General features: G+C 40.8%; 1 protein-coding gene across 3 annotated transcripts in view; it reads right to left on the reverse strand.

Annotated features, from left to right (window-relative positions):
• Positions 1 to 2,059: 2,059 nt before the first annotated feature.
• Positions 2,060 to 25,451, reverse strand: part of LOC137131831 (pre-B-cell leukemia transcription factor 1-like) — a 55,893-nt gene continuing 32,501 nt past the window's right edge. The window contains exons 3-9 of one of the 3 annotated variants that reach the window (XM_067513630.1): positions 16,362 to 16,606; positions 14,815 to 15,005; positions 12,274 to 12,409; positions 10,698 to 10,746; positions 8,915 to 9,027; positions 7,904 to 7,993; positions 2,060 to 5,429 (exon numbers count right to left, since the gene is read on the reverse strand). In XM_067513630.1, coding sequence (XP_067369731.1) covers positions 5,337 to 5,429; positions 7,904 to 7,993; positions 8,915 to 9,027; positions 10,698 to 10,746; positions 12,274 to 12,409; positions 14,815 to 15,005; positions 16,362 to 16,606 — 917 coding nt within the window. In that variant the 3' untranslated portion in view covers positions 2,060 to 5,336. Of the gene's footprint in view, positions 5,430 to 7,903; positions 7,994 to 8,914; positions 9,028 to 10,586; positions 10,747 to 12,273; positions 12,410 to 14,814; positions 15,006 to 16,361; positions 16,607 to 25,451 lie in introns of all 3 variants that reach the window. The other 2 variants (XM_067513629.1, XM_067513631.1) reach the window with 2 other exon arrangements.

Raw genomic sequence — 25,451 nt, forward strand, 5'->3', positions numbered from 1 at the left:
CTGAACAATATATCATACGAGGGCTCGACTAAAGTCAGGGGACCTCTTAAATAGTAGGATTCATCCTCTGGGGACCATGAGTATTTGTTACAGACATCGTGGGAATTCGTCCTGTAGTTGTTATGATATTTCACAAACAACACACTGTCAGCCTTAAGGTGGTGCTAGATGAAATATATGGGGGCTATTAATGACTGTTTCACACAGATCCATCCAGTGGTTAGTCTGTCCATCTCATCTATCATGGTGCGTACTATAAAACACAATAAACCTTTCAGGCCCCTAAAGGTGTGAAAATCAGGAGAATAATATCCAGATGGTGAGAGGTTCCTTTTCAAATGAATGTGAATCTGAGACCTAATGTCATACGGAAGCCCGAAGTTCTGTATATTTAATTTTAACTATGAAAAGTGTATCTATCTTTTTGTGTTAGTTCCAAAGTAAACTGTTATTTTATGTCCCTAACATGTGTAATTCTGCTGACATGCTCATATATGTTTTTTCTTTTTTTTTTTTAACAAACCAGTTCTTAGAAAGTTATAAAACGCTCAATAACAATGTTCCGCAACTACTATAATCAGGCCAAGTTAAGTGCATCGTCCTGACTGACCAGGAAGATTATGAAGTAATATCTCTGCACTGCTGCCAGTGCATTTCCAACACGTCTGATTCACAGGAGGCTCCTCTCCATTCTAAGATACGTTTTGGAGGATTGGTTTATTTTAAAAGGTTATATACAGAAGTCATAAAGGTCATGACCTCCGTACTTTTTTAATTTAGCTTTCACTTAATTGTGAACCAGTCAGTGTTGATTTGTTTTTCAGACATCTAGGTCACTTGACTGTTGTTTTAATAGTATTTAAATAGTATAACAGCATAAAGGTGCTACCGACATGTTAAAACAATCTGGTAATAGTCTGCACGCTGCTACATGCAAATCATCAAATTCACATCAAGCTATTAACACTTGTCAACAGAATCATTAAAAAAAACACATGCCAGTGGAATTTTAGGCTGAGTGAGTTTTCACAAAATCGCAGGAAGAGGAAATATTGTGATTTTCTTGTGCAGCATTTAGGTGTTAATGAAAAAAAACTGACTCGAAAAAACTCGTGATTGTGTTCCTGCTTGGATTTGCACCTTTACACTAAGTAAAATGGATAATGATCAGCGTCGCCTTCTTAAAAACCTGTGTAGCATTCGTCACAGTGTAGCACGTTAACCACTTTATTTGTTCCAAGGAATCGGAAATTGAATAGAACGTACACTGATTTTACTCAGAAGGGGATTTACACCTTTTCACCGTGTAATGACTGAATCAACCTCACAATGCCTTTTGGTTTGTAGGAGCGCATGAATAAATTATACACGTCCAGCACCTCTTGCCTTTCATTCCTCAAACAGTGGCTAAAAGAAGCCGTTTGATAGAAAACAAGGAGGCTTCTCCATGTAATTACATTTGATCCCGTTTGCATATGTCACTCCCACAGTCTCTGTCACGCTCTCTGAATTTGGATGCTCCTGGGAACCTTTTCCCTAATCCACAAGTGAATGTTTCAACCTCTTCCTCCTGTGTTTATTCGCAGCGGAGGGATGAATTGGAGGAGCCGAATCAGACATCATGTCTGGTTTTATCTGGAGGAGAGAGATAAGTGTGGATTCCGCCTCTTTCAGGGAGCGCACATTAACCATGCCTCAGAGGAAACACTGGGTTTGGGGAAGGAGGGTGGGGGGGGGTGGTGGTGGTAGAAGAGGCGTCTGTCTGCCAGGAGCGCACAGCTTTCACTCACTTTGAAAACTGTGAAAATGTCCCCTTCACACCCTCGGCAGCTCAGCCGAGCTCCGGCGCCATGTTAGTGGTGATGAAATGCCTCCGTGCTGCAGCGTAGTTGGAAGTGAGACGTGCATGTTATCCAGAGGTGTTGGACTGACAAGTCTGCAACGTGTAAACTTGTATCCTACAGTGACTCCTGACCCTGACCCCGTTACAAAAGTCTGGAGAGAAAGCACCCCACAAGAAAAACACCCGATCGGCATGAAAACATGACAAAAACTGCAATTTATTCAACAAAAGAAACTATTTATTTGGGATACGCATTGCCAGTACAAATTAAGAGACCATAAAACCTACACCTTTCGGCTATTTTCTCCACAGAAAACAGGTTTTGAATTGGAATTAAAAAGACGATAGTTTTCCATTTGATACCTTTTTACATATGCACAGATCTTAAAAGTTAAAACCTGTCAAGAAAAAGGCTCCACGATTTCACTCTGAATTCCTTATAAAAAAGAAGTTAACATTCAAAACACTGCAGTACGTTATTTTATTGAAGAACAAAAGGACATGCAACAAATAAAACATTTATGTTTTACAAATTGTTCATTTTTTTTTCTTTTCATGTCTCTTTTCCTTTTATATTCCAAAACTAAAAAGCATCATTACATGAAGCTTCGATAATATCTGACAGGCAATGTGAAAAGTAGAGTTAAGCCTTTTTTTTTCTTTTTTCTTTTTTTTTAATATATACTGACAGGTGCAAAAACAATCCTTGTGTTTGCCTTGCGTGGCCAGTGCTGTCAATTCACTCCAATGACTTTTGAAGACACGACTGAGGCAGGGTCTGTGCAGCACTTGAAATAGTGCTCGGCCTCTCGACTGTAATACTGAGCAGGCGGGTTGAGGATCGGAAAAGATCCAAAATGAGTCTGTTTGGGTCTAATCGTGCCAAGGTCGACCTCCACACTGTAGCTCTGAAACATCCATGATTTCATACATGTGGTAATAAATACAAACACACTGATAACTGACAGGCTATTTTATGACTGACTGGGGTGTCTGGATTGAGTTTTGTTTTCAGTGAGGGTTTGATTATGCTAAAAACAATGCCAGAGGGCACTTTTAACACTACCTTTTCACGTCACCTTCGTTCAGACAGTAGGCATATTGGAGGCAGGCTTATGCCGGTACTCTGAATACAAAACAATAAAAGTGGAATTAGAGCATAAGTCCAAGAGGTTCTGCATCGAGCTGCGTTAAAATGGCTACTGTCCAAATTCAAAGATGCAAAAGAAGAGTAAAGGTGCATATCTACATACTGTATATAGAGCATTCTTGGGCTAATTCACATATAGTAACATAAAAACAGTCCTGTTGCAAAGCAAAATAATATGAAAACAAAAAAAAAACTAAACAAAAAAAGGATGAATTATTCACAAAATGGAGACATAAAAATATATCCAAACATCATCTGGATTTGTGTGCCATCAGGGTATTTGTTTCCATCTAATCAATAAAAAAAAAGGTCTGTATTCCAACTGCATTTTTTTTTGGCTTTGAATACAGAATGCGTACTGAGGCATCGTGAGACGCTCACTAGTACCACAGATAATAAAATCCTTCGAGAAGAGGAAACACAAAATGTCAATAAAGCTGATCCCAATGTTGAGGATAAAAATTCTGCCATTTTTTTTTCTCTTTTTTTTTTGGTATCAAAGTGTGTAAATGCTGCTATTTCATAGGGACTATTGGAATCATACATGTATACATGTTAGGCAACATACTGTACAGTAGAGATAACAAAGGTCACAAATCTAGATTCACATTTTGGATTGGTGTGTGTTGATAGTAGCGGGTTATAAAATAAGCTAGAACATGTTAACAGAGGACAGGCATTACACGATGAATAACCAATGTTCGTACATACGTAAATAGGGCCGTGCCTCAATCCTGAGCTTACAATAGGACATTTTGGGGACAGAAAAAGATTTATGTATGCATATAAAGGTGTATGTTTCTGATGGAAAGAAGTGTTTCGTTTTAACAAAGACAAAAATATATTCCGTGCTCAAAATATCCCTTTGCACATTCAGGTTTGAGACCCAAATAGAATTTCATTAATGTGAACGCGAGTGTGAATTCAGAACAATAACATGAAATAAGTTACGTTTCCATGGCACGACACTTTAAAATCTGTTTTACAGTTTTCGTTTTTTGGATTTGGTTACCAGCAGTATTTGGCTACATTGATTCCTCTGATACACACCGACCGTGTCTAATAACGTACTACATGTACGCTCTTTTTCTTCCATACAATCTACTCAAATCATAAGATGTAATTTGTATTATTTCCTATTTTGCACTTTTGAGTTCAACAGTGGGGGGCTTGGTGGATCAGTGGGGTTGGAATCCCACCCCACCAGGTGTGGCCCCCGCCCGGATAAAATGGGTGGGATGCGGCAGGAAAGGGCATCGGGTGCTAAAAAAACAAAAAAACAACAACACTCGAGCGGAACACATCCCACTGTGGGGACCCTTTAAGGGACAAGCCAAAAGCCGCTGATATTTAATTGACCCATTGAGTTCAACCAATACATGTTATTGTGCTTCAGTCAATACTTGTTTGCTATAATTGCTGCTCACTGATTTGGTGTTTCAGGTCAACGTTTTCTTTTAATATTGTTTGCAGCCAACCTGCATGACAGAACTACAGTCCCCTTGCAAATCACACTCAATCTATTAATTGCTTCGGTAAAAACTGTAAATTCTTTGCATATGAGAAGTAAAACCTACCTATTACTCTGGCAACGCAATGTGAAACGCCATACCATGTCACTGTGGGTTGTAGCAGTTCTGAATACAAACTCTATAAAAATGAGGCTGAGTACTTGGATATTACCTGATTCAGATAAGTGATAATGAAGGATGCCATGAAAAATGTGAGGATGAGACATAAAAACATGTAATGGAACATTATCAAAATTGACTTCCAGGGTTGAACTTTGGCACTGTAGGTAAACAACACATTTGGGAAAATTTAAAAAAAAAAAAAAAAAAAAGACAAGAGGTGAAATGATGGGACACGGTGGGGTGTACAGTAAAATTCCAATAATCATAAGAATTTGTAAAAGTGGAGCATTTGAAATGTTCTGTTATTTCGAATAGAGGTAGTGTGAAAGCGTTTCAATTTACAAGACGTGGGGCAATATGCTGCTACAGTAACTGTGCCTAATGTGTGAGGATCTGATGGAGGAGAAATACAAAGAGGAGACATGGACATCAGGTGGAAACTGTACAAACTGTGAAAGTGTGGATACGAGTCCCCTGTGCAGGCTGCTAACAATGTGGCCGTGGTCCAGATAAGAAAAATAAAACTTTTGTCCGCAGTGGTAAAAATGTCACCCCATTCTTCAACTGTGTCCCGCCTTGTGACTACAGACAGTATGTCACCTCCAGTCCCGATGGGGTCAGGGGTTAAAGTTTTGGGAGATGCGACCGGGGGGTGCAGTGTTGGGGTCGGTATGTGGGCATAGGACAAAGGTGCGATGGGGGTCGAGGATCAGTTAGAGGTGTCAGAGTGAACACTTCCAGGTCCTTCTGTGGGTGAAGTCACTGATGAGGGGGTTGGAGCATCCTGCCAGCCGCCGTTTGCCTGGGGGAAAAAAAAAAAAACGTATACAGATAAACAAGAGGGGAGTGGGAGAGATTTATATCTGTTTAGATTCATTATTCAATGTGACAAGGTCAATCACAGAGAAGTACAGCAGCAGGGTCCTAAGGCCAAGGTAGTGTATAAAGGTAGGATGGAACACTAGGCACAAAGCCTTAAGCCAAATTAGCTTCTGGACTGGAGGAAAGGCTAACGTAGCCCAAATTATTACTAATGTTTCAGAACGAGACTGACATAAACAAAATTGTGTTTTCAACCAAGAATAAGTGGAGAGAATTACAATCTGTACCCCATCACACACTGCGTACACAAATTCATATAATAAAGGAAATGCACTAAAAAAAAATTTGTCATTTGAAACAACATGAATACTATGTATTTTGTATAAAAATGGCTCTAAAACAAAACAACCCCAATCAACATCATATGTAGAAATTATGACGCTGACAGCTGGAATTGCCATACAATGAGGGGCTCACGGAGGGTTGCTCTGCTTCCACGGGCCTGTTAGAAGAGCATTTAGGTTTTTAATGGTAAATTTCAAGCCACCAGAATAAGCTGGAAATGGTCATAAACAGCCCTTCATTTCATGCCTGTTATTTAAGGCAGCAGAGAGTAGTGTGTAATCAAAAGGGGAAGGGTCCGACTGGAGAATGTCTGACATTGGTGACACTGTTTTAAAACTGTAATTATGGCTATAATCATCCACAGCATGAATCGTGTATTCGCTCTCAGTCATTATCCAGTCTTTATTCTAGCAAACATATTTCACTTCAACTCTCTAATTTTTTCCCTCCCTTCATTCATAAAATCACTCTTCAAATGTCAGGAAACAATTTTCCTGGATGCAGCTGTGCATGTATTAAAATGGCAACTTGACAGATTTACAACTTTTCCTTAAGATATATATATATATATCTATATACACATATCTCTCTCTCTAGATATATATATAAATATAGATATATAGAGAGATATAGATATATATGATTGATTGGTAGGAAACTTGCATCTGGTTTTTATATTTAAATATTTCCCACTGCTTCTTGTTGCAAAGCTCCTCCACATGACATCATCTGGAGAACTTTTTCAGTTCCGATAGTGTCCTCTGGTTACTCAAACTTCAGAGGGTATAGACTTAGTTGGACTCCAGAAATCCTTAATATCATCTGAACTCAAAACTCCTCCAGATGATGTAATGCGGGGGAGAATGAATGAATGAATAAATAAATACAAATGCATAATGCCTAATACTGTGGTACCTTAAAGAGGCCATAAAAGTTAAAAAAAAAACCTTAATGAAAAACACTTGTAAATCCGTTGTGCTTATAGTACAAAAGGCAAACCAGGAGCCAGAAAGTCCAAACTTTCTCTGTTTAGCTACATAAATCACAGGCAAACAGCCTGGCAGACAGATATCCTGCTCTTCCATTATGCATCGCAGGGTTTCTTTACAGGGTATAAAAGTGAATAACACAGCATATTGTGGCTGTGTAGGATGTGGTAGAGCAAGCAGGCGTCCAAGGAGAACCATATCTGTGAGGTCAAAGGACTGAGAAAGAACAGGGCCTGAATACGTTAGCAGCCTCTCGGGGTTAGAACAGCTGGCTGCGGGATGCGCTCGGAGCAGCCAGGAAGCCTATTTGAATACACATACATGTTTTTATACGGGAGACATTTCATCTGATTATCATACGGTCACTGAGGCACGACGACGTCAGTGGAGGAGCCCAGCCGCGGCTGTGACCGTCCTCTTCCTCTCAGCGTGGCTCGCTGTCAGGCCCATTAATGTGGCAGGAACATGATCTGAGCAATGCGCTTGGATTGCTGTCCCAAGTCCACACTCTGCTCTCCTTGTGTCTGTCTTATCAATTTTCCCCTTTACGACACGGCTTGTCGCTGTGAATTTCCCTATTGTTTTGCAGCCGCCAGCTAGCAAACCGCCGCCCCCTCCTCAACCCCCACTTCCATACCCGAACTGTGGTGCAATAAAATACAAACATGAGGGGAACACACCCCTATAGCACATGGGGAGCTGTTTCCAGCGGCATGAAGTTTTATTTTTAGCAAGACAGCAGCCCTGTCTCCTGCAAGGCCTTAATGGGAGCTTCTGGCTCCAGGGCTGCTAATCACAGGTCAGGTGGTCAGTCCAGTGCACGAGGTGTCACCTGTTTGTGCAGTTTGCTCACGGCTGACCATACGTGGCTGCAGGTGCTACGCCAGACCTTATCGAACATGACAGGCTCAGACAGCAGCTCTGCATGTGTGTGGCCGGCCCCATGCCAGCGTGTGCCGGGCAGCATGCTGCCCGTGGCACAAGCGATCCAGAAGCAATCAACTAGGTGACCACGGAGCAGAGACAAGTCCTACTAAGTGGCATTGTGAGCCCTATGGGTTTGAAATAATTGGGAAGGAGAGAGAGAGAGAGAGAGAGAGAGAAAAAAAAGAATCCTTACATTGATGCCCTGCGGACTGTACATCTGGTTGGCTGTGAGTCCTTCACTGTATCCGCCTGTCTGACTGATAACATGGCGAAGGGTATCCACCTGAAACATTCATAGACAACAAACAAAGCAAGGTCAGAGACAACACAAGACATGCACAAAAAAATAAAAATAAATAAGAGGAAGGGATGTCAAGACAACAAGAGAGAACAAGAATACATATCTGCAAGCACTACATCCTCGGAGACAACAAGGTCCAATCAAGCAAAAAGGAAATTTAGATATTCTGGTTGAAATAAAAAAGTTCACATTGTGAATAGGTGAGAAATATTCTTCCCTTAAAACTGTGAAGAGACTCTATAGGTGGGTCAGTACAAATATGTATCGTCCTTTTTCCACCGGAGACATTTAGATTTGCCATAGCAGAAAATCACAGGTGTCACTGATAACAACAATGGCTGCTTTGTTACATTTACATTTAACTGGGACTGTAGCATTGACTCCTGTTAGGTAAAAGTAAAGCAATAGGAATAGAGGTTTGACAAAAAATATATAAAAATCATTAGATAGCATTTAAATCTGTTTCATAAGGAAACAATTTCTAAAAGCATGATTATGTGCTCATGTTGGCAGAATCAGAAAAACCTCCCATTATTCCAGCTTGGGAGCATTCACACACTGTTTAAGATGGTTACTACATTTGCATGTGTCGTCACACGGCTTAGTTTAAAGTATTTCATTTTCTACATTAATTATGTCGTCCACAATCAAGGCACAGATGTACTTAATGGACGTCTCTTGTTGTCAAAAAAGTATTTAAAAAAAAACCCCACATCAGCCAGAAACATTGCTCCAGCTGAGGATTATTTTGCCCATATCAAAAATTGTGATTATTACAAATATTGTCCAAACTGATTCCACTGTAGCCATTGCTAATATTTGTTTAATGACAAATCACAAAGTCAGTCATGGAAAAAGGACCACTGACCCCGTATTATCTGCTGCACTGCTGCAGGGCCCTACCTGTGACTGCACGTTGGCTCCCACCTGAGCCCCCTGGTACGAGTCCCCATTGAGAGACTGCACGCTCATGAACAAGTCCCCAGAGTTTGACATATTAAAAGAACCAGCAGAACCTGAAAGGCAAGAGGGAGCAGTCGAATCACAGAGAGACAGAGAGCAAGCAGGGGCAAGCAAGTCGGCCCGTCCAGGCACCAGCCTGGATGAGCACCATGCAGAGGTTAGTTGGCAGCCAGACAGGCTCTGTTAGAGCGGGACAACGGAGCCAAGAGGAAACTGGCAAACATGGAAGGACAGAAAAGCTGTGGCTGTATATACACCGAATATAAGAGGTGCTGAGAGGTTTAACAGTAACTGTACAAATAAGCAAGTCGTTTTTATATTAGTGCTGTTCAAAGTTCATAAATGGGTAAAACCAGGGGGGGAAAAAAGACTTGAAACAGCAGTCCAGCATTAGCACAAAGGTACCTGCTTGGCAACAGAGTTAAAGACAATTTTTTATTTTATTTTTTTAATACCAAACACCTGTGTTTGGTCTTGTAGAAGCTGCGGGGAACCACTACTTTTCTTCAAATTTGAAAAAAACATTCTTATAAAACTAACTACAGTTGGGTGAAAAAGTTTGCTTTGCATTTTTTGAATTATCAAAAATTATACAAATAATTTCCCCCCCCCATCAACATAATATTGCACATACAGCTAGTACAATTGTTCCTTAATTAATTTAACATTTGCACTGATGTACTGTTGTTTCCATTATTTTAGTAAAACGTTTCTATTACTTCTGATAATAAAAGAACAATTAGTTGAATGTGTATTGATTATTATTATTATTATTATTATTATTATTATTATAATAAATAAGGGAATGCAAACCTTTTGACCCAACCTAATGATTTGTTGAACAGTAAACAAGTACAAACGACTGATTTTAAGCACAAGCTGCTTTTGCGAGGTTAGGCAATACAACCAAGGACTGAAAGTAAGACAGCAAAAACAGACATTTCTCAAAATATTGGACTGTAGCTTCAGAAGATAAGTCTGATGTGACCTTATTTTCTCAGTTTGGGTTTGACTCAGTACAATAGGAAAATAGTAACTACAGTGTGTGTGTCATGTTTGGCTCATTATACTTATTATTTTTATGTTTTTGGACAACAATGAAATAATTAGATAAACCGCATCAGACGTAATTAGGATCAAGTCATTGCCGGCGTTGTCTTTTCGTGTGTTTAGTTGACAAAAAAGCAAAATGCACAACATCACCAGACTTATCCTTTGAGCGTCAGTGCAGAAGAACATTATGAACACAGAGTTAAAGAAGCTTTTCCATTAACTGAGAGTAAGACAGTGAGGACAGTAAGGATATGGAGACTTGGCATGGGGCTCAGGTTGGCTTGGCCTGACACTATTTTTCTTTAGCGGTCAAGTTTTACTTCTTAATGGGAAAATGTGAACTTGTTCAGCATAATGTTGGTGCATTACTTGGTGCTAGGCATGTTCCTTGTACAAGAACCTATCACTTCCTATTTTCTTCATTCCTTTTTACACCAGCACCAGCACTGAAATAGCCTCACACTGATCATAAACCGATATAGTTGTTTTGTTGTAGTACTGCACAGAGAAGGAGGTACACGTCTAGTAGCTGAGCAGAGCCAGGGACTTCCTGTCTCACCTGCAGAGTTTGGAGTTGAGGGTGAATTTGCTTGGCTCCCATGTGAGGATGCATTAGCCGCATTCACGGCAGTTCTCGCAGCATACATGTTGGCTTCCTCTTGGAACTTACCAATGTTTTTCTTGTATCTGATTCTTTTATTCCCAAACCAGTTGGAAACCTGAGCAGACAAATAAGAGAACATAGTTTAATTTCTTCGCGAAATCTTAACCTACAGATCCTCTCAGAGAATTCATGGTAGTGTTTAGCTCGCATGGCCTTAATGGCACGTGTAACACTGCGGAGAGCCTCTGTCAGAGGTAGGGGCTACATAGACTGGTGCTGTGAATCTGCATTAGTGCCAGAATGGAATGATTGCCAATAACAGTCTCATTATGTCACCGTGACTGCAGCTATCATCAGAACTCACGCAAGCACCAATCAGTCAACATCCGCTAACGCCCATTACGGCTAATGGACTCCCAGATGAAGCCAGGGGGGTAATCCCAGCGCTAATGATAAACAACATTAAAATGAAAACCAAATCAATCCTGCAAAGTTTCCAATACACAGAGTAGGTAAACAGTTGCCTTTATTATGGCCAAGAAATGGAAACTCTACAAATCATTTAGCCTCTGAGCAGCTTCCACAATCAGGCCCAGATGCATCCTCAAATCATTTGGTATGAATTAATGAAACCAATTGAGAAAACAATCCATTCCCCAAATGATGGATTCAAAACACAAACTGCTGTTTACCTTGGTGTTGTCATTGCTTTCCTTATTATCAATTCTCCCAGGACTGAAACAACTTGAGAATGCAAAGATGAGGGAAAAAAAAAAGAAAAAAAAAAAGGCCTAAATATTTTTCGCTCGTCAGCTTCATTTGCACAAACATCTCAGTGTCTTCAGATGTTCGTCGAGTTACTGCAAGATTTATAGGAAGTCATCACTGCACATGCTTCAAATGGCTGCAGTGCTAATTCTCAGAGGCTAATTGTTTGCTAATTACTTCCACACAGAACTGAAACTATTCATTTCACATTTTCACAGCTGATAAATCTATTGGTCTTTTTGTTTACTAATTTTATTACTCAAGCAATAGTTCTGCCAGTAACTTCAGTGCTAAATGCAAATTACAGTTTAGTAGTTCAAAGCTTAAGAATTCGGCACTTGGTTGATTAGTAACCAAAACACCACTTATTTCAATAATGTTTTAAAAGAATTACTTGGTTTTTTTTTTTCTTTATATGGGCTTTTTAAAATAACTTACTAATTACATTTCTCTTGACTGTGTCCATTTCATGTGGCAAAAATGAATAGAAGTGATTTTTACTACCACTGGATTTATTATTTTCTGCTTATTGTTAAAAAAAGAATATGCACTATGATGAGATAACAACTAAGGCAGCAGCAGTGCTGGCTGTAGCTTGTGTTGCTTTATTAGAAACACTGGTCAAAAATAGCATTGTCTGGTCTGATTTACAGAACTAAAAAGTTATGACATGGTATATTTATACTTTGAGTCCTTTGTTGTCACAGTGAAAGGTACTACTGAAAGATTAGAGGAGCTGTCGGTATTTATGACAGTCAAAAGACTAATTAGGTTACTTGCCAAGACGCTCACAGCTGCTTGAGATTACAAATCAGCCTCTATTCGCTGTTCTGCGTACAGGTGGGGTGGGGGGTGTTACTGATCTGTTGTGTACCTGGGCCACTGTGATGGCACATTTCTTTGCCAGCTCTTCTTTAGCCTCCTCGCTGGGGTAAGGGTTACTGAGGTGCGAGTAGAAATACTCATTCAGAATCTCTGTCGCCTGCTTGTTAAAGTTTCGTCTTTTCCGTCTGCAAAGAGAGAATCAGAGGGGGAACAGGATTAGAACCCGGTGGGCATTGTGTTCTAACACAGCGTCTTTCTTCATAAGGACTTTGAAAACACTCAGTTACAGGTGATAAAAACCTGAGAGACTCTATGGCTGATTGCAAGTCACCAACTCCAGACTAAGTCCAACATTTCTACAGCTCGACGCTCCACATTTTATTCCCTTCTTACATCAACCTCAAATTCAGACATTTCCTCCGTCTCAGACTTTATGGTTGCTCTCTGAGTGCAGCTATAAAGTTTGATTCACCGGTAAATATGAGTTTATTCCAGGCTCCACATGTTATGCATGCTAGTTTGAGCCTGCTGAATATTTAAAATTATTGTTTTGTTCAAAATGTAGTGTTGGAAATGCCACTCTACAATTAAAGCCAATCTATTAAACCATGTTTTTTTTTTTTAATAACTAGAACCTAGGCTGCATTATTTTGCAGTAGGTTGGTAGCATAACACACTTCAAAGGATGAGGTCTCTTTGGGTCCCCGTGATTTTGCTTTGACATTAAAAACCTCTGCCACACTGAACTTTCAAATTAACTGCAATTCAGCTTTGTCAGGTCCCAAGTGAACAATTTGGGTAAGAAGTGCTGCACTTCAGTTATGTTTACGAGCAAGTGAACAAAGCAATAGCTGCTTGGTACTGAATGAAATGTATTTGTTACATGCTGTATCAAGTAGAGAAGGTTGGCCGGTCTGATTTTCGTATGAACTTAATCTTTGGAAAAAGAATTTGGTCTAAATTATCACAGCTGCTTGTGGTTGGATTAAATTAAGATACAACTTTGATTTATTTAAAAAAAGGATGAAGAACATTTTAAGAAAGGCATTAACAATCCTTTTTGTATTATTTACTGTATATTCTATAAACCTGTTGATTGTTTGGCCACTTGGGGGCAGTGCAGTTATGTTTTCAGTTGAGTGATTGTACATCTACTTATTGAATTGCCTTGTTGTAAATTGCAAACATGGCTGTTTCCATCCTTCGAATGAAAACTATGACATTAACTTCAGCAAACCCAACACTTGCGAAGGACCTGGCTGTAGATAAAGATCACAGATCACTTTTTGGAAAGTTTCTGGGGATTATAGCTTTAACCAAGGACTTTCACTGACCCCAATTACTCCACCCTATTGCCTAATCCTTGTCCTCAACAGTCCGCCATGTTTGTCTGCGGCCAGGTTCTCTGGAAATCCACCTCTATGTTTACCAGCTAGTTGCCAACTTTGTCTGTTTGCTGTGTGACTGTTTCCTGGCCAAGAGGTTAACAGCAGCAGTGAGACTGTTTTACAGACTGAAGTAAAATCAAAAGCTCAAAAATACTAAAAGCTTCTGTAGAGTGTAGAGGAACTATACAGCATTGCTACAAGCAACAAGACAGACGTTATACAACATATATCTATCTTTCTTTAATTATAAATTGTGGCTTTCTTTTTGCCTTTGAGTGACAGTAAATTACAAAAAGAAAGAGGGATTGCAATACATGGTATGCATGGCAGTACAAAAACAACTCATACTTTATCAGAAAAAATAAATAAATAAATAAAAATAAACAAAATCAAGATTGCATATGTTAACAAACCCTCCCTGAACCCTTAGCATAACACTTGAGCTGACTGACCCTCTGCAACCTATCAGTTCATGTCTGCATGTAGCACATCTAACGAGGGCTTTACATAAGCTGGAGGGGAACCCTGAAAAATCTCTTTGCGTGTATCCATCGGTGAGGAGATTTGTGCTAAAATCTCACTCCAAACGCCTGCTTGAGAATATGTAAATGTACACAGCATGGGCTTCAGCAGCCAGTAGATTAATCAGTGGGGCTGAGCATGGCAGTGCCTCTCAAACAGTAAAAGCTTTCCCATTTCTCTCCCTCTGCCTTCGCCTAGCTCCTGCACCACCACAATCATTTGCAAGAGAATAGATAGGGAGCTTTGTAAGGGAGTGCATGCCTCATTTAAATGTTATGCCTCCAACTCAGACTTTGAGTGAGATTTATCCTTGGTAAAATGTATGCAAATCCAAAGCACGCATCAAAAGAAACAAGCGATTACATTAAAAAAAAAAGGGAAACAGTTAACGTTGTGTAGCATTGAGGGAGCTCTTATTGGACAGTGTTGCTTGGTATGCTAGTCCAAATAGCATCAATAGATGCAAAGCAGCCCTGCGTGTGTGTGTGTGTGTGTGTTAAGAAGCAAAACAGCATGTGTTACAGCATCTTTGTAACATGATAGGCCTCCTACATCCGCCATTCATATGGATATGAGGCTGAGAGGTAAGCACATGATGAGGTTATTTAAATCAGGAGGTTATTTGCAGCGTGGAGCGTGGTACAGCATGTAAAAGTCCCAACAAAGACAAAGAGACACACCTGGCATCGAGGAAGCGGGAGCGCAGGATCATGACGGCCTCGCAGGTGCTCTGCTTAAGCTGCATCTGGATGGAGCTGAACTTGCGGTGGATGATGCCCACCATGCGTTCGATCTCTTTGGGCGAAATGGGCCGCGTACGTGACTGCTCCCGCAACAGGTTCATCACGTGGGTGGTGAACTCGTTGCAAGCCTGAATATAAAAACACAGGGGTTGATCAGGAATTATGCGCCGAAACACTTCCTTATAAAGGTCAGGAGACATGTGAATGGGACCTCAATTTGTCAATGTGGCCATATCAAATATCTAAAAAGAATCCAGCTCAAAGTAGCTCTAGGGTGAGTGTTCTCACAGAGCCTTGGGGGGATATAAGTGCTGAAATCTCTCATATTTAACAGAAGCAGTGATGGCAGTGTGTTGAGAGGAGCCAATGACAGCTGTTCCCTTCTCAGGCACACACTTTTCACAGCATAGCCACCCTGAGAGACGAACATGCCACGACGTTTTATTCATCTCCCCCCCCCCCCCAAGTGTGACACCGGGCGTGAATCTGCTACGATATTACACTCCGACTCTGTGTCTCTTACTGTCTCCTCTTCTTTATTTCTCCTTCCTCATGTCGATCCCTCTCTGGATTTAGCCGTGTCAGGCTTTGTCTGTGTCTGTCTATCTGCGTGTTCATCTGTCTTACTCACATTCATCTGAAAGGGAGGCTATTGTCATGAATGCAGCGGTTATCAAGGCAATGAGAGGAAATCTCCCCCCTCACCTCCCCAAAAGACTTTTAAACCTATACGTGCACTACACAGAGCAAGACAACATACTGCATATGATGGACTATTCTGGGGCAAAAACACAACCTTAAGTAATTTCTAATTGACAGTGATTTATATTGAGGAGTCTGCAAGAGTTGCCACTCGATTTTGGCTGATCAAGGAAGAATAAAAGCCTGGATTCAAAAGGAGAGGCTTTTGGCAATTATGAAGGCCAAAGTGATATCAATTATTTTGTCTGAAATTTTTTGTCGAAAACATAATAAATCATTCAATTTGATGTGGGAAAAGACAAAGCAGCAACATATTATAAACAGTTAGCTGGGTTTGTATTTTTATGTGGAAAGTGCACTAAACCCTGCAATGATTATCAAAATAGTTTTGTATTAGTTTCCTAATCAAATAAAGCTACAATATAAAATTAAGTTGGTTAGCACGGTGCTTCATCCCCTCTGTTCCAACCTTCCCACTCCTTGCCGTCTGCCATACACTTCCCAGTTCTTCAGGTGGTCTTCATTTTGATGTTACAATGAATGAGAACTGATCGAGCAGAAATAACCGAAAGTCACTGATTATTTCGGAGGGTAAGCCTTGCTCCCAATTATTTATATCGTATATATATAAAAATCTAAAGACCTTTTAGTTGTAATCTCTTAGTAAGTAAATTTCACTGAAACCAATGCTGATATTAAAGTACTAAAGAATATTATTACTAAGCTCTGTTCCTGTAATCAGCATACAATTTCTCATACACACAATAAAGTTCCATTCTCACCTGTTCATACTTCTCCAGCTCTGTGTGGTAGATCTGTCTGATCTGGGACAGCTTGGCTCTGTAGTCAGAGTGCTCTGCAGAATTGTCTGCCCCGGCTCCTCCCGAGGCCGCCACTGCAGCTGCCGCTGCTGCCGAGCCTCCACCTTTTTCTGGACCGGATACGCCCTCAGCCAGCAGCATGTTGTCCAGCCGCATGAGCTGGGGATCTGGAGGCTCCTCCTCCTGGGCGCCGCGGATACTCAGCACTACGAAGACAGGAGGAGGTCAGAGGTCAGTCATAAACAGTCACACAAGGGGTCAATTCTACAGTGGGTTCATGCACAGTAACAAGCTGTCAGCTGCGAAGTCTGACTGCATGGCTGAAACTACTGAGCTGCACAGACACAACAACTAGCTCAGTGTGAGGGATGGAGGATGTTAAACATGGACACAGACAGAGACGGGAAGTGTGAAGACGAATCACCTACCCCAATAAACAAATAAATCAAAGTGATTAGTTTAAGTGAGTTGGGTGAGTGAGTTGGCACTTTGCAATAAAGAGAATCTTTCTGACAGTTATCCTTAATTATATGACCTTAAACCTTAAACGGTCGTCCAGTGGAAACTTTCACCACTGTGGTTTTTTTCAGCCCCCTTCACAAATCAAATTTGACACTATCCTGGAATTTATTGCCATCAACAAAAATACTGTCTGTGCTGTATGATTTCATTGCAGGACTCCCAGTGTCCCTTTGTCAAAATCGCTCTTCTTTCTGGAAAGCTCTGTTTAATTCTGTCTATAGCAGCAGGCTCAGTAATCACCCCTTGCGCACCCATGTACACTGCAGGCTCCAGTATTCTACAAAACGTAATTCTTGCAAAATAGTAATCCAGTCATCCATTAAAGCTACAATATGCAACTTCGGCTAAGACTATCGTGAGACTTGAAATCCATTCCTTCTGCTTCACCCAGCATTCCCTCTCCCCGTTCTGCTGTGTTCTGCTACACTCAACTAGGCTTTGCCTAGTGCTTAAAGTTGTTGCCATCATGAAATGACTATAAATGCTCCAAGACTTGGAATCAAGCAAAAATAACTTGAATTTCCAGACTGGATAGAAGCATAAGCCTTGCTCAAAAACCTCTGCACTGTGATTTAACAAAACCATCTGTCAAATACATTAAATTAAATTAAATTAGAAAATCAACAGAAAAATAATGAACAAAAAAAGGCTCCCTATAGAAATATTAATTGTAACGTTTCGAGCAAAAAGGTCGAAAATATTCCCGGTTAAAGCTTCTTGACCGTAACAATTTGCTGCTCTTGTCTGGTTCACATTTTAGATTTGCCACTTAAGAGTTTTCATTTCTTGGTCAGACACGAGAACACGATAGCGTGGGCTTTACAAAGCGGAGAATTTCTTAAGTTGTGTGACCTGCTATCTCTCAAGTGTCTTCTCTAAACGCTGCTGCTATAATTACTTTCTTTGTCTCTTATGTTCCCTGATTTCCATCTCCTTCCTTATTATTAGGGCTAATTTTACTATTATTATTTATACTTTATGGTACTTCAAGTACCCCAAAGATGTGTCACACTGATATATATATACTACAATTCCAAAGGTAAAGGCAGTGTTGGGTGCTGTGCAATCCATTAATGGCAACGTTGACACCGAGTGGCATCAACAACAGTAATCTGACTGGATGGTATCGCCGGCTTCCACTAGAGGTCTCACTTGCATTTCTATTGAAGATTCAAGTCCCACCTTCCATTTTCTGAGTTGAAAACACTCCCAGTGTCTGACTCTTCCTCCTCCATCTGAAAACCATCCATTTCAATATAAAGCACCTTCTCCTGTGTAGAGTGGTGGTGGTGCTAGGATCCAAATTGATCCCAGTGTGGACATTGAAAGTGCATTGACGGCAGCCGGCATCATCGTTTCAAGGCCTCAGCCACGGTACTAACAGGAGCTACGACTCTGTGACTTTACACCGGGCAAGTGTCGATAGCCATTTAAAATGTTACCACTTGTCATTTGTCTCATTGTCACTGAATGAGAAGGGACAGGCAGGGAGCACTTCATTAATTCAGAGACAATAGAAGTGCTTGGTGCATTAACCCCAGACTGCTGTCTGGGTTTGTGGGCTTGGACAGGGGGTCACTGGGATGAGAATGAGGCCTGCTGTACTAGAAGAGGTAAGGAGGGGGGCAAGCTCAGTCACCCCCTGCCTTTAAGTGGACTGGAAATGCAAATATGGCAACTGTTGGCAAGTGGAAGAGGTCAGGGGTTCAGGCCACAGGCTCAGTAGGAGGTACACCGAGTGTGGGAGGAGAAGATGGCTGGAGGAAGGTCTCTCAGAATGACAGGACTGTACAAACATCCTGTCTCATTACCCAGACTCCTTCATCACTTCTGTAATGTATGGATGTGCTTGGACAGGAAAGTATTAAATGACTTCACACTCATCTTACCTCCACACAGCCACGACTGTAACCGCGTTATGGCCCAATCAAAGCTGCTCCATCAGATGCTGCAAACCCACCAGCCCACTTTAGTTAATGTACATAAGCAGAGGCCCCCGCTGCTACTCTGGCTCCTGAGCACTCACGAGTATGGAGAGGCAGTGGGTTTTTTTTCCCTTTTTCTTTCTCTCCCCTATACTGTAGTTACCACCTCATAAACACCAGACTAAAGTGGGTGTTAAAATGAGAGCACAACACAATATCCCATGGAGGAAAATGAGCTGCACTTTCTGGTAATAATTTTCAGCAGAAAAACAACTCATAGTGGAACATGCTTAAAGACAAGGAAAGATAACCGATGATTTTGACTTAAATGCAGTAAAAGAAGCTTCACTACACATTCTTGTGCAGGCTGAGCATAAGTTAGGATTCGGGCAATGCGTCTTATCTAGCGTTGATTTCTAAATTTGGCCCATTGTCTTGGACGACTCACCTGACCCTCTTTCTTAACCACAAGAGAGAGGAGTCACAAAATAAGTCCAAGCATAATTCAAAGAGCAACGGCACACAAATGTAACGGAGGAAGCTCTTCTCATGTTTCTACCAAAAAACTGAGGCCGGAATTCTTCCCGAACACATAAAACATCCAGACTGTCAAATGAAAATGGAACATAAAAATTCCCCGCGTCCACGAAAACACTTTAGTTCTGCCAAGTTCAAGCTTAACATTCATGGAGTGTTTATTTTACTTGGCTAGCAGCACCTCCGACATCAGTCTTATAGAGAGACGCTGTTGCAGAGAAGGTCATTTCTTAGGAGATCTCATGGAAGGGAAAGGGAAAAAAAAAAAAAAAAAAAAAAAAAGTACTTTTTTTAAAAGAAAGAATTAGAAAGGTCACAGACAAACGGAAAGCAAATGACTACATTCAACAGAGCAGGGTTTTCTATGTGGAGAACTGTGCTCACGTTAAATAGGTAAACGTATCTTAAAGTGACAATTAACACAACTCCGACATGATCCCCAGGCCTTGCTTGTTGACACGTGTACACCCTCGCTAATCAGCAGCGTACCACGTTCTCTCCTCGTAAGAGGCCCAGATCCCAGCTCCATTCTTGCTGCTGATCCAGCTGTCTTGGAGAGCATCTGTCAGGAGGGACCCGGGAAGGAACAATGCATTACGCCATGTTGGCTGTGTACTGTCATCCCTCATTGACAGCACATTGTCACAGTCAGTGTCCTCTGAGCAGGGAACAAGCTAAGTAGCTGCTCCCTATAATATAAGCGCTTCCTCTTATCCTACAATCAGACGGGAACTTGGTCTGAATGGGCCAAGTGGATTTAGTTTCTTAAATCTATTTTATCTTTTTAATTGGAGCAACTAATCGGTGTTATTCCTTCCGACGACGACGACAACACGCGGCGATCTCGTCCCGTCGTGATGGGCACAGTTTCCCTATGCTTTCAGAAATCACAGAAGCAAAACGATGATGTATTTATTCCAACCTAAAGCGCATAATTAAAACCATGGAGGGATTATCTCAAACAAATAAAATTAATAAAGAAAAGAAAAGGATAATGTGCCTCCATGAAATTGGCTTTGCTGTGGGTCATAATTACACGAGTCAGTGAGGGCCACTTTATTGGCTAATGGCAGCCTAATTGATTCATCCTAATGTTTTTCGAGCCTTGGGTCTGCTGGGCACTCCCTGTTCAATAGTGCTGCTGAACTTACTTAGCCACCCACAGACAAACACTGAAGGTTCTCCCCGGGATAAACAATTATCTTTGTGTATGCGTGCGGTTCCCGACCCCCTCCCCCTTAGTGAACACACTTTTTTCTGTATGTCTCTAATGGATGCCATTTCCCTCTTGGAGGCGTTTCAAAGATGGCTTGTTGTCAGACGATGCCTTATTCCTCCTTCCTGTTGTTGACAGGCAATTCTCACAAGGAAGCAAGCACCAGGCTTTACTACTCTGCTTTATTTTGCGCATCAATATGACTAAAAACACATTGGCTCTGGCTGCTGATGAACTCGCTAATAACATACAGGGCGCAGGAATGTGGCGTAATGCTGGAAGGCAACCAGATGAAAATGCATCTCAGTGAGGATGGATTGGGTCAGCATGGGGGTGCACGGTCGCTGGTTTTACTGCTCTGTGCGCACACAGCTAGACAAAATGTCACAGACTGAGAAGACAAGTAAAGCAAACTGGAATGGGAGAACATGACATTTATTTAACCCCGCAACATCTGGCCTTTTACAAATCAAATCGATATTTAATAAAAGCCCAGGGCAATTGGCTTTGGGAGAGGTAGATGTTTAGCTGTCTGGTCGTTTATCTGGGAATATTTATTTCATTTCCACGCATCTAAGGGGAAAAAGCTTTTGCTCTTTGAGGATAAGCTCGGAAAAAAAAAAAAAATCAGGCTCGGAGATGATTTACGTCCCTATTTGGGGGAGAGCAGCTTGCCTAAACCCCCTTCTTCTCCCCCCGTGCTGCTTGTTTTCAGCATGTGTAACATTCTGTGTTCCCCATATATCAGTCATTTGAGAAGATTGGCTCATGGCCTCATATGAAGATGGGTGTGGGTATTAAAATATTAATTAGACTACTAGCAACAGAGATCCATCATTTTGGAGCATCTGAGTTTGGGGTGAGTTGTTATTTAACACAAATCTGAGAATAAAAGGAACCGGGGCTAAACAAGAGTGGGCTGACAGCCTGAGGCTTGAATCATAACCAGCTTCTGTGGAGGAATGTTACAAACTGGCTGGACACAGGTCTGGTGTAGACTGACAAATCGTCTCATCATACAGGACAGGAGGTTATAAATATGAGAAATAATAAAATTGAGCAAACACAGGCAAGATCCAAAAATACACCTTTGAGTCATTGACAATATTTGGGTTTGAATCAATCGCTTGTCAGGGGATTAGGATTTCTTCCAGGACACTGCTTGCATCTTTAAAATTATTGTGTTTTTTTTCCACGGGCACCACAATATCAGACCCAAAGAGCTACAGCACACCGTCCTCTGCAGTCCAGATATGTTATCCTATCAGATTAACAGGGGCAAATGGCAAGCTGTCAAAAACCATTACTATATGTAATCCCCTTCTAGATTTCGAAGGCATGTCGACATGGACTGTTGGCATTGCAGCCTGTCATCGTGATCGGGTGACTGGGGGAGAACCTGATGTTTAATTAATGATGTTGGGCTGTTGTGTCACAGTTAGTGAGATGGACAGTCAAAAATAAAGGCCTCTGACAGAAATTTGGTGCCTGGGTTCAAACTGGTGGACACGTTAGGAGGCCATTCGTTATGCACACACATGCTGATATGTGATCTGCAGTGTTAAGTCACGGGTAGCAGCACCAGGAAAGTCAGCCAAAAGTGACAGGCGATGCAGGTCAGGTGACAGCGTGTCCAGGCAGATCAACAACCGCACGGGTTGACATTTGTCAGAGGACTTGGATTAGAAAGTGAAGGGCAGCAGGCTTTAAAGTGACAACTCTCGGTGTTTACATATCAGTATTTTGCTCTGTAATTGAACATCCCCAAATAGTAGCTGCTACACGGCTTATTAAAAGCTTTACTATGTCAGCGAGAACTTTACAGAGAAATACAATTCTCTGGGGCATAGAAAGGGAAACTTCCTGTGTCTGTAGAGGCAGAAAAAAAAAAAGTTTTTGGGGGGAAAATGGAGAAGAAGGAAATTTTTTACCATTAGTAGTAACAAGCACTATGGCTAAATACAAAGAAAAGAAAAAAGAAAAACAAAGAAGTTTAATAAATAGGAATATTCAATACAAAAGGATGTCAAGATAACACTTTTCTCCCCAGACTGAGTACAATTAGAAGTACTTAAATACGAATACTGGATGATAATGACTAATGATATTAGTAATAAACTATTGTGTTCTAGTTGTACTTGGTGGACAGCAAAAAACCTCATCAGCTCACCGCACAGTTAAGCTGATACTGGAAGTATCGCTGCTGGTCGAAATAGTAGTGTAGACACAGCTAAAGACTAACTAAGACTTTCAAAGACTTGGCTGTTCACACTTAAACACTGTTTCCACCAACTGTTAACAATTTCTAGTCTCTTACAGTCTGTGAGGAGCACGCACCTGAAAAGTGGACGTTCTGAGGTAGAGAAAGCTACAAATCCCACAAGAACAGAAAATGTATGTTCCTTTTGGCAAAACAAATATGGCAGTGAGCAAAGTTTCATAAACTGAGTAGAAACAAAAAAGAAAAAGAAAAAGCACGGGGTGCGATCACGGATGGAGAGGCCTGGACAACCTGGACTGTAGAGTCCACAATGGAATATGGAGTTGAATTAACTGTAAAAGCAAACTTCAGATAAAATTCTAGTTACTCCAGATCTTTTACATTAGTCTTTGTCACTTGTTGGGACATCAGCAGTTGTAAACTAGCTTAGCATGTAGAACAAACAAACAAACAAACAAACATGACAACAAAAACCTGAGAAGTAATGTGATGCAGCATGGTGCATCCATCCACACAGGCCAGACTGTTTGTTCAGTAATACTGTTCTGCTCCTTATTCAGTGATGCAATGGAGCCACCGGATTAAAGTGGTTTATTAAATGTTTGTTGTCAAATCTGTTCAAGATAGATCATTTCTTTCAAATAAAGTGTGTATGAGGCTTAGCCATTCATTTTACTGGTTTTAAAAGATTGTCAAATACCACACTACAGTAATACAATAAAAATAGACCTTCTGTAGTATATTGAGGACAATAATATTCCACCAGCACATTTGACTATATTTAGTCAAGAGTAATAAGTTGATGACGATCTTTTGACTACATTGATAGTGAAAATACAGTAGTTTCACATGTAGATCCACATAGTTTTCTTTAAATAGGTTTTATAATATGCAAAAGTAAATTAAAGAAGCAATAATGATGCTTTAAAATCAACCGCATAAACAAGCCTGTATCACCATACACTTTGAATAATTATTGTTGTCTGTGTAAAAGACTGTACAGAATATTTGAGTCTTACCATAAGAAATTACAAGTTGAGATATAATGTTGCCCCCAATAATCAGTTTATCCTTAAGAAACAGCGCAATGTGTCTGGGGGAAGCCAAATGCTTGTGCATAATTAACTCTTTCTGGTCGGGCTGTGGTCGACCTGTCTGCTTGAATTTACCCTGACAGCACTGGCCCTATTTGTTTGCATTGGTGCATCAGTGGGCACACTTCATTGTGGCCTCAGCAGTTAATAAATCACGGTAGAAACCCCCTCTCGTGGCGGCAGCCTGTGTTACGGTGGTCCTGTCATGAGGCAGCCACCAGAGCTGAAGCGACAGCTACATGCTAATTTAACATCGGCATAATTCATTATACAGTCGCAAGTGTACTGGAATGGAAACAGAACCAACATACACCAGGAGGAAGACGACAGCCATCAAACTGTTAAATCCTGCTCCCCTTAAGTCCCCTCTGTTGGCCTTTGTAAGGATTTAAATTGTTAAAATGATACCTCAGCTATTTGATATGCATAAAAAATCTTTAGGCTTTACAAAGAATGAAATTAGCTGCATTTTATTTTTAAATTTGAAGCGATGACATAAGTCGTGTAGTTCATTCATTAAACAGAAAATATCAGGTCACTGGACGATCAAGACGATTAAAAGGCCACTGGGCTTTTAAGGAGTGTTGTTAAAAAGAAATGTACTTTTAGAAGAAATATAATGATGTGCACAGACACTGTACATCTTGCACAAGCCAACATAAAGTGACATATCAAAAGGTGGGAGAAGACGAAAGGGGAAATTAACAGAAAGATTAAGAGTCAATTAAACCAATAAGGCCTGGTGCTCTTCAGACGGTGAAAGCCAAGGGGAGTGGAGCTGACAGCCTTCACATTAAAGTGCTTTGTTGCCTTCTCATCCTCTATGTAGCCCCTCTCGCTTTGTAACCACCACTTCAACAGAGAAAAAAGAAGCAAAGGCTTTGCTAAAAAAAAAAAAATCCTAATCATACACCGCTGCAGATTTAATTAATTAGTGGAGTAATTTCTAGAGTATTTATAGAGTATTTTCTGTGCTATAGATGAAATGAAACAGTTTTAAACCAAACTCTTAATCAACCACCTGCAGCATCTGTAGAATGAAAATGTACAGTAGCTTCTGCCCCAAATATTTCTATTTTACAAGTTGATTTCAAAAGTTTAGCCTCTCTGTCTACTGATTACATCGTGTTGTTTGGATCTGACGTTACCAGCTTTATTAACTACATTAATATGCTGGGAATCATTTAGACGAGACTTTGCAAAAAACGGTGGAGACTGTCGTGAAAATGTGGCAGAGGGCCGACAAGCTTTACTTTCCACCTGAACACAGTGAACACTATTTTAGACAAAATGTGAGTGAACTGATTTCAGAATCACTCTCTGATGACTTTGTTGTAAATTGGCGCTAGATAAATAAAGTTGCATTTGCAAAAACTGCAGTATTATGCAGGACTACGAGGTACAACATGTTCCATCGGTGGAGATTGGTTTGGTCCATTCCCCTGTTCTACTTCTCACCCCACCAAGGGTGGAACGAATGTCCTGTGTACGTCCCACGTGAGATAGCGAGCGTCCAGCAGCATGTACCAGACTGAG

This window comes from Channa argus, chromosome 8, assembly GCF_033026475.1.
Source record: "Channa argus isolate prfri chromosome 8, Channa argus male v1.0, whole genome shotgun sequence".
Taxonomy (NCBI): Eukaryota; Metazoa; Chordata; class Actinopteri; order Anabantiformes; family Channidae; genus Channa; species Channa argus.